General features: G+C 42.9%; 1 protein-coding gene across 5 annotated transcripts in view; it reads right to left on the bottom strand.

The window, feature by feature from the left end:
- The window catches only part of SLC9A8 (solute carrier family 9 member A8), a 61,426-nt gene that overhangs the window by 24,682 nt on the left and 22,574 nt on the right, over positions 1-14,170 (bottom strand). For all 5 annotated transcript variants that reach the window (XM_035121465.3, XM_035121467.3, XM_088674620.1 and 2 more), the window contains exons 4-6: positions 6,895-6,953; positions 3,190-3,273; positions 384-485 (exon numbers count right to left, since the gene is read on the bottom strand). In XM_035121465.3, the coding sequence (XP_034977356.2) occupies positions 384-485; positions 3,190-3,273; positions 6,895-6,953 (245 nt within the window). The remainder of the gene's footprint in view (positions 1-383; positions 486-3,189; positions 3,274-6,894; positions 6,954-14,170) is intronic.

Below are 14,170 nucleotides of genomic sequence, written 5' to 3'. Positions count from 1 at the left end.
AATCCCTCATGTCATTCAGCTTGGCCCTATTCCTAGATCAACATCACCAAAGACACTTTGATCCTGGTACGATGCAACATTTCAGTCCAAGAGGGAATGTGGATTTCTGAAGGTTGCGTCTGAAATTACACTGATCTGCTTGACAAATCAGCCAGGGGCACAGCCCCCCAGAATGTCATCACAGCCCAACACTATGTTGACCCAAGTCTGCCTGCTAGTTGTGCGTCTGAGATGCACGTCTGCCAATCTTTCCATCACCACAAAGGCTCGTGTCTTCAGCCATTTCTTTCCAACAATCCTGCGTGTGGGTCAAAGGACCCAGTCCTTGGCAGCGGCCCAATATTTCACACCGCAACAAACCACATGCACTCAGGCGGCCTCACCTGACCCAAGAAGTAAATTCCTCCACCAACAATGAAAGCCGAAATTGCTGTCCCAATCACAGAAAACAGAGTGATGGAGCCGATGTTCTGAAAGAAGTTGCCCTAAAAACAGGTGGAGGGGAGGAATAAACAATAGTGGGTTTAGAGAGGACTTAAATATGAGTTAGGAATCATCTGGGTTCAGACCCGGAACCTGGAAGCTCAGCCTCTGAACGCATGAAGTAATAATAAAGAATAATGTATTGGAGAAGCACAGAATGTGTTTGCCCACGAGTAAGTAAACAGAGCTCAGCCATGCATGGCTAGGATTAGCAGACAGGGCTTTCAGAACCAGGGGCGCTGACTTTTAAGAAGGCCTAGCATCTCATGTTCTTAGAAGCTAATTGGAAAGTGCAGGCATTTTTTTCATTCTATTAGAGCAAACAAAGAACCAAGTGCATTCACAACTGTTTGGTTTTAAAGCTGCTGGGGCACTTACATGCTCCACCCCAATGAGAGTAATCAGTGTGCAGAAACAGGGCTTTCTCCAAGGTGAAATAGATCACTGGCTGGCGGAACAGATTGTTGCCACCCACCTTGCCCGACAAACTTCCTGTGTAGCTGATGCAAGGAAGTGGAGTCTCAGTGCTTCCCTTCCTCAGATCAGTACTGAAATGATTATTAAATGCATTTGAGCCAGATGAACCAAGACTAAGGTACTCTCTTTCCCCTACTTCAGGGGTTAGGAAGCCCCCCAGGTGTTACTGGACTACAACTCCCATCATTCCTGGCGATCGGCCATGCTTGCTGGGGCTGATGGGAGTTGGGAGTCTTCAGCAACACCTAGAGGGATGGAGGTTCCCCATCCTTGCCCTATTCCCACCCCTTCCTCTCTAGCAGTGACAAATCTTGAGTAGCTCAGATGCAGGACAGCATTTTGTAGCTCAGGTGCAGGACACCCTTTTGTGGTGTTCAGTTCTCTGTACTGGGGACTACTATGTCCCATGTGATTTTGAAGCAAGCCTTTGACCAAACGGGAAAACAATTTTCAAAAAGGTAAGAAATGATGCAGGGACCAAACAAAGCAAGATAAATGAGGAAATTTTATTTCTCCCTGTCAAAAGAAAAAAAAACTTTCTGACAGTTAAGAGCTGTTCAGCAGTGGAACAGATTCTCATGAGAGGTGGGGGACGTTCCTTCCGTGGAGGTTTTCAAACAGAAGTTGGATGGTCATCTATCTTGGATGCTTTAGCTGAGATTCCTGCATTGTAGGGGGTTGGACTAGATGACCCTTGGCGTCCCTTCCAACTCTAAGATTCTATGATTCTATAATCCATTTCCTGGTGTGCTTCTGAAGGATCTAGTTCTCATTTAGATCCATATGACTATAACAATTTGCCACACAGTGATACTACAAGCTCTGGGCAACATTAATAATGGCATTAAAAGTTCACATGGATTTAAGCAAAAAGTATGTGCACACATATCATTCCTGCTAAGTCTCCTCCAGAAAATCAATCTCACTCCCCCCCACCTCTCGCTGACATTGAGTAATTTTCTTATACAATAGTTTATTAGATTTTACACTTGGTGGAAGGAAATGTGACTTAATTAATTAGTTAATCAATGCAACTTTGAACTGCAACTCCCGTCAACCCCACCCAGATCTGGAGGGCACAAGGCTTGAGAAGACTGATCTAGCCTTTTTCTTCCAAGTGGTCCATCTCTCCTTCATAGGAATCAACTCCTATCACTTTAACCCTTCCCTTCCCAAGCACCATTGCCTTCGTATGTCTTTCCTTCCCACCCTAAATCACAACAGGGGGGCAATCATGATCAGGAGTGGAGTGGAGTACTTGATCCTAATAGCATTCCCAATAGTCCCTTCTTACTATGCTCTGAGTCAGGCATGTCCAAAGTCTGTGTCAGGGGCCTAATCTGGCCCGCCGGTCGATTTAATCCAGCCCCAGTGGCAGTATATGTTCTGGGGTAAAATCCTTAAAAAACAACTTTGAAGCTCAACAACTTTAGGGTTAAATCCTTTAAAAAAGCTCAAGTACTTTGGTCGGCCCTCACGCATGTTCACTTCATCAAATCTGGTCCTCTTTGAAAAAAGTTTGGGCACCCCTGGTCTCAGAACAAACCACCCCTCCCTTAACATTTGGGGCTGGGGAAATGGCTTCAGAATATTATTTGGGTTCCAGAATTCTAGAAGCAGAGTTGCTATTCCAGTTTCACCCTAAAGCAGAGAAGCAGCTAAATCAGGCATCCCCAAACAATTCCCATCTTCCCCGACCACTGGTCCTGTTAGCTAGGGATCATGGGAGTTGTAGGCCAAAACATCTGGAGGGCCGCAGTTTGGGGATGCCTGAGCTAAATCATTCACATTTCGAAGCACTCTGGAATTCTGCCCTGTTGGAATCTTTCTTTAGTAGATGCTGGTATTGGGCAAGTTCAATGCTGGTATTGGGCAAGGAGATAGTCAGGCCTTGCAACAAAGGACTGAACTAGATTGCTTTTTGGTTTTGACTTTTTTTGCTTTTTGGTTTTGACTTTTTTTGATCAAGGCATAAGTAATGAAAGATAGAAGCCTCAATATTAGGATCACCCAAGTTCTTCTCTTAAGGGCTGGTTCAAACTTGTATGAATGGCCCATCACATCATTGAGGTACCATGATGAGAAATTAACATTCTACCTTTCCCAAGAGATACACTTGACATAAAATGATGAAATTTTAGTGAATGCCTCCTGTCAACTCCAATGTAGCTGTCATCACAGTAATGCCCAAGACACAAACATAGCTACAAAGGATCTACGATTTCTCACCTTGTGTAATGAATACCCAGATTCAAATATAATTGGTGGAAGTAAAAGAAGGAAAAACATATTTGGGCGAAACATTTCTTCTTCCTGTAAAATATAGCAGACAAAAAGATATATGAGAAGGAAATTTCAAAATTTGTAATAAAAAGAAGGATAGCACATCTGGGACAAACAAACCCAACTCCAGCTTTTTTGAAACATCTACCAAAAGGGGAATATTTTAAGAAACTAATACACTGGGAAAGGAATTTTATATTAATCTGCCTCATTCCCCACCATGAAGAGGACTTTAGGCAAGCAAACACCCTCAGGATTGCCTTTAAATTGCCTTTCATTCAATTACTGAAAAAAAGGAAGCACAATTTGAATTGCTGCATCCAAATAAATAGCGAGGGAAAGCGAGCCTACTGTGCCGCAAAAAACTACATTTCACTATAGGACATACTGAGGCATTCTTATCTTTGGCTTTCAGAATCAGAAATGCAATCAATAATAAGTGGAACTTTAATATGGATGTGGAACTGTGATGAGTTCTATCACTGATTGTCACAGACGTGTGCTATCTACATTGACAAAGGTGGCTTCCATCCTATGGAAAGTCCTCCTTCCACAGTGTGGATGCCACAACAGGTGCAGAAATTCCAGGCAGAGGAGATACAGGAAATACATTGTTCTTGTAGCTCAGCATCTGCACTGGTTCCTTAAAGAAAGTATGTTTCAAAAGCATGTTTCAAAAAAAGGCTTGCTTTGACCAAGAAGTCTTAAATGCCACGTTTTACAATCCACAGGTACCACCCCTTTCCTAAAGCCCAGTCACGACACCTACCATCAGCTGGGAATACTCTTAATGGCATTTTATTGGTGAACTATAATGGACTATAAAGCAGCATGGTCACTTCTTGGTCCAGAGCTAAGAGATTTCCCTTTCTCTGACAAACACTAAAGAAAGAGTGTTCATTCTGACCCGTTAGATTATATCTGATCTTTACTGAGCATCTGTTTGTGGGGATATTATGTAACAATGAACGCTCATCCTGATTTGCTTGCAGGGTGTTCATATGTCTTCCCTTTCATCATCCCTTCATCCCACATTGTTCAAAATTTCTCCATCACTTTCCTAACTGCAAAAAGTCAAATTCTTTTTTAAGTGGATTTGTGGTGCTAGAGTGACAGAGTACTTTAATCCACTTTAATTGTTCCAGCCTTTTGTGCCTGAACCACCCCACACACAAAAAATAGCAGAGGCACCCTAACCAACTCTCTGACACTGCATGACCCAAGCAACAGATTCACACTCATTTATCAGGGGCCATAGAGGTCAGTTAGTAGCAACAGATACTTCCCAGGCTGCTTCCCTCTTTTCTGCCTAAACCCACTAAAGGAAACAGCCACATAAAATACACAATCTATAATGGTCCAGCACTGAAATCTCAAGTCTTTTCAGGGTTGGCTCACTAGCCCAAACAGGTAACCTAGGCACAGGTGGAGATCCTACCAGGGAGAAAGGCAGTAGCAAAGGAACTAGTCAATAGAGAGGGGTCAAAAAGGAAGTCAAGAAAAAGAGTCAGGTAGATACTGCATAGTTCAAAATGAAGGACAAGATAGTGGCTGTAGGGCAGAGTGGGGAACTAGGGAGTGTGTAGTAAGATGTTTTGAAACTCAGAATTGTGGCGCCAGGTCAAATCCTCAAATACTAAGTTATTCAGTGATCCACAAAGCTACACAGGAAGGACTAACAGCTGCATTTTTCTCCAAATATTGCAAATCTCTGATATTAATATAATTGATGGAGCTTAAAAGCTCACAAATTGTGGGTGTTGGGGAAAATGCTTAACTCAGACAAATTGGTTTTAAAAAGTCATTTGCCACACTTTCTGTTTTTCAAATGCTGCAAGCTGACATCAGCAAAACCATTTTGTTGATTTCTCATGGCTTTCTCCTGCATTTTATATTTACAAGTGCAACATTTGTACTGGAAATTACATAGGGCTGCAGATTTTTTAAGTGCTGACTTTTAAAGTCCATCATTCCAATTGAATATCAGGCTTGTAAAGTGCTGATAACCCTTTTTTAAAAAAAGAGCTGAATTTGAAGTAGACCACATTTTTTTATGATTCTTAAAAAAGAAATCTAAGCAACTAGGTATTGTTATATAACCATTACAGGTGGGACGGGGAATTGAATCAAATCGATGGAAAAGGGGGGTGGATAAAGAGATATAGTGATATAAAAAGTATAGAGAGAATTATCTCATTGTCTAGACAGATTGTTTCCTGTTTCACAGTGAAGAGCTATTTTGCACCAGGGCGGAAGTGAAAGTTGCCCATAAAAATAAACAGAGGAACCCAATACTTTAATATAGCTGGGATTAAGCACCAGGGTGTCCACCCCCACCTAATATCAAAAACTCTATTATAGCACCCACCTTTTGCAATGCCCACCCCCAGGTAATTCATGAGGTAGAGACAGTAATCGCTTTTAAACACCTCTTAATCCCTTCCCAAAGCCATCAAAAATGGTGGCCATCCCCACATCCTGTGGCAAGGCAATTCCATAAAGTAATGTTATCTGCCGCTCCAAGTAAGATCCCCAGCATCTCCAGTTCAAAGGTCTTTCAAGGTAACAGGACCACAAAATATTTCTCGGGAGATTCTGGAGAGCTGCAGTTAGGCAAAGCGGACGACACTTAGATTAGCACTGATCTGTTTGTATGCAAACTTCCTTCCCTAGATGTTTCTGAAACTAGACAAAAAGGAGTGGGTTAAAGCACTCTGTAACTGCAGCAGCCTGTAGTGGGGAAACTGAAGCCCAATAGATGCTTCCGAGATATAAAAAGTAGTAGTTAAAGGTATAAAAGAACATGGGGCTGGTTGGGCGCAGGCAATACTTAAAGCAGGTGGTGGGGGGGAACGTTCAGCCCATGGACCAAACTTGGCCTGCCAAGGCAGTTTCCCCCAAACCATGTCCAGTTGCCCTACAACTTATGACTTATGTGACACCATACATGATGTCATGTGAAGACATGGCTGTTGCACAGAGAGTTCAATCCTGCTTGGTTCAGATGCACCAGCCAGTCCCCACTGGTGTGGCTGGTGTGCCCCAAACAGGTAGGGTTGAACCCCACACTCCCCCTGTGCATATGCCTTAAAGGAACATGCTAGACAGTTCTCAGCTTCTGGCATTTGAATGAATTTTATTTTTCATTCTTTGATCTGGCTCGTTTTTAGCAGCATTTCCAGGTTGGCTAGAGATGAAGAGTCCCCAATTAAGCTATGTCTCTTGGGCACTTGCGGTAAGTGACAACTTGTGCTGCCTGCCTCCTATCCTCTCCTGCATCTGGGCAGGAGGGAGGGAAAGAGAGGAGACTGTTGAACTGCGGGAAGGAAAATGCGGGAAGGAAAAGTATTAGGAATGGGACACACATCTCTCATAGTGCTAAAATCTGTGTGGCAAGGGTGAGGGTCGGTGCAGGCATTCCCCTTTCCAAGTCCCCTGGACTAACCCAATGCTTCTTAAATGGTGATGCCCCGGGCAGCTGCTGCTACTGCTTCTTTTGTGGGCTGCGATGACCAGTGCAAAATTTGTCCTGCTTCAGGGATACAAAGCAAGGAACCCTAAGTGGCACTTCTTTTGCTTGCTCAAATTAAGCGCAGCATAAAAGATATGGTAAAAACAACAACCAAGAACTTTAAAATGTTGTCAGAGTACCTTCCAGTTGGCTAGCTTTTGAGCTTCTATAATTTTTATAAATGCTCCCATGAGGATACCTAAAAGGAGAAAGAGAGAAAAGCACAATGTGAAACGTGAAAAGCTTTGACCCATCAGAGTGTTCAGGTGCTCAGTTTTCTGTGAATGGGGAACACAAAGATTTAGTGGTGTCGCCTCGCCTAAAGCACAATCCTGTGCACATCGCAACTATGACTCAGCCCGTTCAATCGACGTCAGTCCAGATTCAGTGAGCTTTGCTCATCCTCCTCCCCTTTCCACCCATTTTCCTTTTCCACCTATGTTTTTAGACAGAGTACAAAATAGCCAGGGCTCCTGGAAATGCATAGCCTTATGGTATTCCCTGCTACCTCATATCCAGGAAATCCTTGCAACCCAGAAGGAAAAAGGAAGGCTAAAAGGAGATCTCTTGCCCTCAGTTCCCCTATTGCAAATTTGAAATAACCACCTGGTAGCCTGACTGCAGAAAACAACCTCCTGCTTCAAAACATTTAGCAGAAGAAGAGGTCATTTCTCCGATGGATTGGTAATGCCTTGGTTTCTCTTCTTTAATAGTTCCTTCCTTCTTCCTCTAAACTCTTAAGGAAGTAACCTTCTAACTCCTCCTTCTAACCTTGTTGTTGTTTAGTCATTTAGTCGTGTCCGACTCTTCATGACCCCATGGACCAGCGCATGCCAGGCACTCCTGTCTTCCACTGCCTCCCGCAGTTTGGTCAAACTCATATTGGTGGCTTCGAGAACACTGTCCAACCATCTCGTCCTCTATCATCCCCTTCTCCTTGTGCCCTCCATCTTTCCCAACATCAGGGTCTTTTCCAGGGAGTCTTCTCTTCTCATGAGGTGGCCAAAGTACTGGAGCTTCAGCTTCAGGATCTGTCCTTCTAGTGAGCACTCAGGGCTGATCTCCTTAAGAATGGATAGGTTTGATCTTCTTGCAGTCCATGGGACTCTCAAGAATCTCCTCCAGCACCATAATTCAAAAGCATCACTTCTTCGGCGATCAGCCTTCTTTATGGTCCAGCTCTCAATCCCATACATCACTACTGGGAAACCCATAGCTTTAACTATACGGACCTTTGTCAGCAAGGTGATGTCTCTGCTTTTTAAGATGCTGTCTAGGTTTGTCATTGCTTTTTCTCCCAAGAAGCAGGCTTCTTTTAATTTCGTGACTGCTGTCACCATCTGCAGTGATCATGGAACCCAAGAAAGTAAAATGTCTCGCTGCCTCCATTTCTTCCCCTTCTATTTGCCAGGTGATGGGACCAGTGGCCATGATCTTAGTTTTTTTGATGTTGAGCTTCAGACCATATTTTGCGCTCTCCTCTTTCATCCTCAATAAAAGGTTCTTAAATTCCTCCTCCTCCCTCTCTGCCATCAAGGTTGTGTCATCAGCATATCTGAGGTTGTTGATACAGTATTTCTTCCAGCAATCTTAATTCCGGCTTGGGATTCATCCAGTCCAGCCTTTCACATGATGAATTCTGCATATAAGTTAAATAAGCATGGAGACAATATACAGCCTTGTCGTACTCCTTTCCCAATTTTGAACCATGTCCAGTTCTAACTGTAGCTTCTTGTCCCACATAGAGATTTCTCAGGAGACAGATGAGATGATCAGGCACTCCCATTTCTTTAAGAACTTGCCACAGTTTGCTGTGGTCGACACAGTCAAATGCTTTTGCGTAGTCAATGAAGCAGAAGTAGGTATTTTTCTGGAACTCTCTAGCTTTCTGCATAATCCAGCGCATGTTTGCAATTTGGTCTCTGGTCCCTCTGCCCCTTCGAAATCCAGCTTGCACTTCTGGGAGTTTATCAATGAAAAATTGGTGTGGTGCGAGCAAATTTTTATTCTGAAAGTGCGGCCCAGAGAAAAAAGTTTAAGAACAACCTTCTAATCTAAAAATTTGCTCGCACCACACCAATTTTTCATTGATAAAAATGCATTAGAAAACAAAAAGAAACAACTCCTAGCAATGTTTGATTTATAATAGAGAACACAACCACTCCATAATATGAACACCCAGAAAATACAAAACAGAAAATATGAACACCCAGAAAATACAAAACAATGCAACTGCATAAGAACATAACTCATTCCCAAAATATAATTATAAACGAGCCTCTTACATGTGTACCTTACATATGCAGACAAACTCAATGAGAGGTGTTAACTTGTTTGAGAGGTGATCTCATTTATCTTAGGTCTAATTTGAGACAAACTCTCATATCCTCATCAACACAAAGAAGCCTCTCTCGTTTCTGAACTTTTATATTTCTGAACTATAAGAGTTGAAAACCCCTGTTCACCCACAATATGTTGGACAGAATTGCAGAATAGCCAATATTCTTGCTCTAATTTTGAAAAATATCTATCCATATGCTGCTGTATCTGTCTGTCTGTTTGTCTGTCTATTTACACAAAACTATCACTACATGACACTATTTAAATGTTTCTTTGATTGTCCATCCTCTCCTGCCTCACCTTTTGAGAACCACTGTTCTAACTCAACTTAGATCTCTGTCTGGCACCTATAGTTTGTACAAGATTTTCCCCACACACACTTACGCTGGGGTTACATTCTCCCCCCCCCCCATATAAGTGAAATCACGTAAAGTGGGGGGCACCCTCTAGTTGCCATTTTTGCCACTCTGTCTCTTCAATCCACACAAAAAATACTGTATCCCCAAATATCCCCAACTAAAATTGAAGCTCTGGGGCTGACAGGAGGAGGATGCAAGGGAAAGCAGCTACTGCTGCTGAGCTACCCCGCACATCAGCTGTCAGGCGGGGAGGCTGAGCAGCATAAACAAAGTCCTGCTGTGCCTCTGGTCTCTTTGGAATCTGGTGAGGGTCTTCTTGCAAGCCACGAGGCCTCTCTAGCCCTCTCCCACCATTTCTGGGTTTGAATTCAATCATTTATTTAATTCCCGATGCCATTCGCACACGAGGCAATCACGCATAAGTGAGGGTGGGGGAATGCCTGGATTTACTTCAACACAGAAAGGCATGTAGGAGCAATTCTTTATTCTAACTCTGGAAGATGTGGTTTGAGAACTGGAAGTGAGAGTTTGGAAGGGTATTTTTAGAACAGGCAGGTGCCACTCTGACCTACAGAAGTGATCAAAAGAGCATCACATGAGCAGCTCCTGATGAATGTGTTGTAACGCAATGTACTGTGAAAATATGAAGCTTCTTTTTGTTTCAGGGACAACCTTCCACGTGTCAGTATAGGATGACCCCTTAAAAGATTGCAATAAAGTGGTTTGGGGGGCGGGGAGAGAAGTGCAGCGACAAACCTTGAAAAGTTTACTGTTTACTGTCTGTTGTTGAATGACCTCCCAACAAAGAAAGCAGTGTGTGATGCAACAGAATTTTTCTCTTAATCTTTTAAGTACAGGAATAAGAAGAAGCCCAACTTATATTTTACTTGTGGAAGGTATTTCTTTTCCAGCAGGCCTTTGGTTAACTGTGTGTTCAAGACTAAATTGTTGCAATATTCTGTGGATTTTCATTTTAAACAGCATTTTTCTTTTACCTGCTTATACTGTTTGTTGTGACTCACCCCAAGATTACATGCGATGAGGCACAGGTCATATAAATCTTACAAATAAAGAAATAGTTGAGAGGTACCCTAGAAGCTATGCGGAGCTGACTCTCACTAATTCCAGCAAAGTCATCCTTCCTCCAAGGAGCATAAAACCAAAACTAGTCAATCAAATGGAACAGTGTCAACTGAGCCTGATCCAATCTGCCGCTTCCCAGCTATTCATAGACTCTTGGAATCAGAAGAGACCCCTGAGGGTCATCTAGCCCCAACCCCCTGCAATGCAAGAACCTTTTGTCCAGTGTGGGGCTTGACAACTATATCTTCAGTTCAGAATTGTAGGCAAGCTTTCCAGGTACCCTGCAAACTTGAACCAGGTTGTGCTTACTTTCTCTTTAAAAACTGTTAACAAGGCTTTGGTCACATTTGCATTTCATAGGCTGGGAGAGAAGACCTACATTTCCAAACTTGATAGGCTGTGTCGAACAGCTCAATCTATTTCCCACAACCCATAGTGCTGAGGAGAGTTTGCTCTGCTGCCAACTGGAGAAGTTTCCTAAGCATAGTTAGAACATGATGCCCTGCAGGCATTTCCATGGGAAGCTACAAAAGTATGCATGTAAAATGGGACAGGTGAGCTCATTTTGGAATGGGTGGAATCTCCTAGCCAGCAGGAAGGATGTGATAGAAAGCAAATCCACAGGAGAAACCAAGAATATTGCTTAAACAGCTAATGGGTTAAGATTAAGCAACTGATAGGAAGGTATCTGAATTTAGCCATTTAATCTTCTGCCTAGTCACTGGCTGGCAAGCTTTTATCAAGAAGCAAAACGAGAGACGACTTGTTCCAAACTATGTTTGATGTATCACTTCTGCACTGAGTGAACTGTGGGAAATGTCATAACACAGCTGATTGCTTGAAATCTCAAGAGTGACACGTTTTCCGTAACTGTTCATAATTAATGCTTTCGTTCCCCATACACATTTTACTTTAATCTCTTATGTATTACGCATTCATCTGTTGAAGAATAGAACCTGCTACATTAAGCCTGTTCAACCAATTTTCAAAACTGCTGCTAAACACACACACACACACACACACACACCGACATACCAGCTGTTCTGATACCAACTTCTTCTGTAAGCTTTGCTTGTTGTTGTTGTTTAGTCGTTTAGTCGTGTCCGACTCTTCGTGACCCCATGGACCATAGCACGCCAGGCACTCCTGTCTTGCACTGCCTCCCGTAGTTTGGTCAAACTCATGTTCGTAGCTTCGAGAACACTGTCCAACCATCTCGTCCTCTGTCGTCCCCTTCTCCTAGTGCCCTCAATCTTTCCCAACATCAGAGTCTTTTCCAAGGATTCTTCTCTTCTCATGAGGTGGCCAAAGTATTGGAGCCTCAGCTTCACGATCTGTCCTTCCAGGGAGCACTCAGGGCTGATTTCCTTAAGAATGGATAGGTTTGATCTTCTAGCAGTCCATGGGACTCTCAAGAGTCTCCTCCAGCACCATAATTCAAAAGCATCAATTCTTCGGCGATCAGCCTTCTTTATGGTCCAGCTCTCACTTCCATACATCACTACTGGGAAAACCATAGCTTTAACTATACGGACCTTTGTCGGCAAGGTGATGTCTCTGCTTTTTAAGATGCTGTCTAGGTTTGTCATTGCTTTTCTCCCAAGAAGCAGGCGTCTTTTAATTTCGTGACTGCTGTCACCATCTGCAGTGATCAAGGAGCCCAAGAAAGTAAAATCTCTCACTGCCTCCATTTCTTCCCCTTCTATTTGCCAGGAGGTGATGGGACCAGTGGCCATGATCTTGGTTTTTTTGATGTTGAGCTTCAGACCATATTTTGCGCTCTCCTCTTTCACCCTCATTAAAAGGTTCTTTAATTCCTCCTCACTTTCTGCCATCAAGGTTGTGTCATCTGCATATCTGAGGTTGTTGATATTTCTTCCGGCAATCTTAATTCCTGCTTGGGATTCATCTAGTCCAGCCTTTCGCATGATGAATTCTGCATATAAGTTAAATAAGCAGGGAGACAATATACAACCTTGTCGTACTCCTTTCCCAATTTTGAACCAATCAGTTGTTCCATATCCAGTTCTAACTGTAGCTTCTTGTCCCACATAGAGATTTCTCAGGAGACAGATGAGGTGATCAGGCACTCCCATTTCTTTAAGAACTTGCCATAGTTTGCTGTGGTCGACACAGTCAAAGGCTTTTGCATAGTCAATGAAGCAGAAGTAGACGTTTTTCTGGAACTCTCTAGCTTTCTCCATAATCCAGCGCATGTTTGCTATTTGGTCTCTGGTTCCTCTGCCCTTTCGAAATCCAGCTTGCACTTCTGGGAGTTCTCGGTCCACATACTGCCTAAGCCTGCCTTGTAGAATTTTAAGCATAACCTTGCTAGCGTGTGAAATGAGCGCAATTGTGCGGTAGTTGGAGCATTCTTTGGCACTGCCCTTCTTTGGAATTGGGATGTAGACTGATCTTCTCCAATCCTCTGGCCATTGCTGAGTTTTCCAAACTTGCTGGCATATTGGGTGTAGCACCTTAACAGCATCATCTTTTAAAATTTTAAATAGTTCAGCTGGAATATCATCACTTCCACTGGCTTTGTTATTAGCAGTGCTTTCTAAGGCCCATTTGACTTCACTCTCCAAGATGTCTGGCTCAAGGTCAGCAACCACACCACCTGGGGTGTACGAGACCTCCATATCTTTCTGGTATAATTCCTCTGTGTATTCTTGCCACCTCTTCTTGATGTCTTCTGCTTCTGTTAGGTCCTTACCACTTTTGTCCTTGATTATGGTAATCTTTGTACGAAATGTTCCTTTCATATCTCCAATTTTCTTGAACAGATCTCTGGTTTTCCCCATTCTATTGTTTTCCTCTATTTCTTTGCATTGCTCATTTAAGAAGACCCTCTTATCTCTCCTTGCTGTTTTTTGGAAATCTGCATTCAGTTTCCTGTATCTTTCCTTATCTCCCTTGCATTTTGCTTGCCTCCTCTCCTCCGCTATTCGTAAGGCCTCGTTGGACAGCCATTTTGCCTTCTTGCATTTCCTTTTCCTTGGGATGGTTTTCGTTGCTGCCTCCTGTATAATGTTACGAGCCTCCATCCATAGTTCTTCAGGCACTCTGTCCACCAAATCTAAATCCTTAAACCTGTTACTCACTTCCACTGTGTATTCATAAGGGATTTGATTCAGATTGTATCTTACTGGCCCAGTGGTTTTTCCTACTTTCTTCAGTTTAAGCTGGAATTTTGCTATAAGAAGCTGATGATCTGCGTTACAGTCAGCTCCTGGTCTTGTTTTTGCTGACTGTATAGAGCTTCTCCATCTTTGGCTGCAGAGAATATAATCAATCTGATTTCGATGCTGCCCATTTGGTGATATCCATGTGTAGAGTCGTCTCTTGTGTTGTTGGAAGAGAGTGTTTGTGATGACCAGCTTGTTCTCTTGACAGAACTCTATTAGCCTTTGCCCTGCTTCATTTTGAACTCCAAGGCCAAACTTGCCAGTTGTTCCTTTTATCTCTTGATTCCCTACTTTAGCATTCCAGTCCCCTGTAATGAGAAGAACATCCTTCTTTGGTGTCATTTCTAGAAGGTGTTGTAGGTCTTCATAGAATTGGTCAATTTCACTTTCTTCAGCACCGGTAGTTGGTGCATAAACTTGGATTACTGTGATGTTAAAAGGTCTGC

This window comes from Zootoca vivipara, chromosome 7 (genome assembly GCF_965207765.1).
Source record: "Zootoca vivipara chromosome 7, rZooViv2.hap1.1, whole genome shotgun sequence".
Classification (NCBI taxonomy): Eukaryota; Metazoa; Chordata; class Lepidosauria; order Squamata; family Lacertidae; genus Zootoca; species Zootoca vivipara.
Note: the sequence above shows the minus strand (reverse complement) of the source record. Positions and strands in the feature narration are given on the sequence as shown.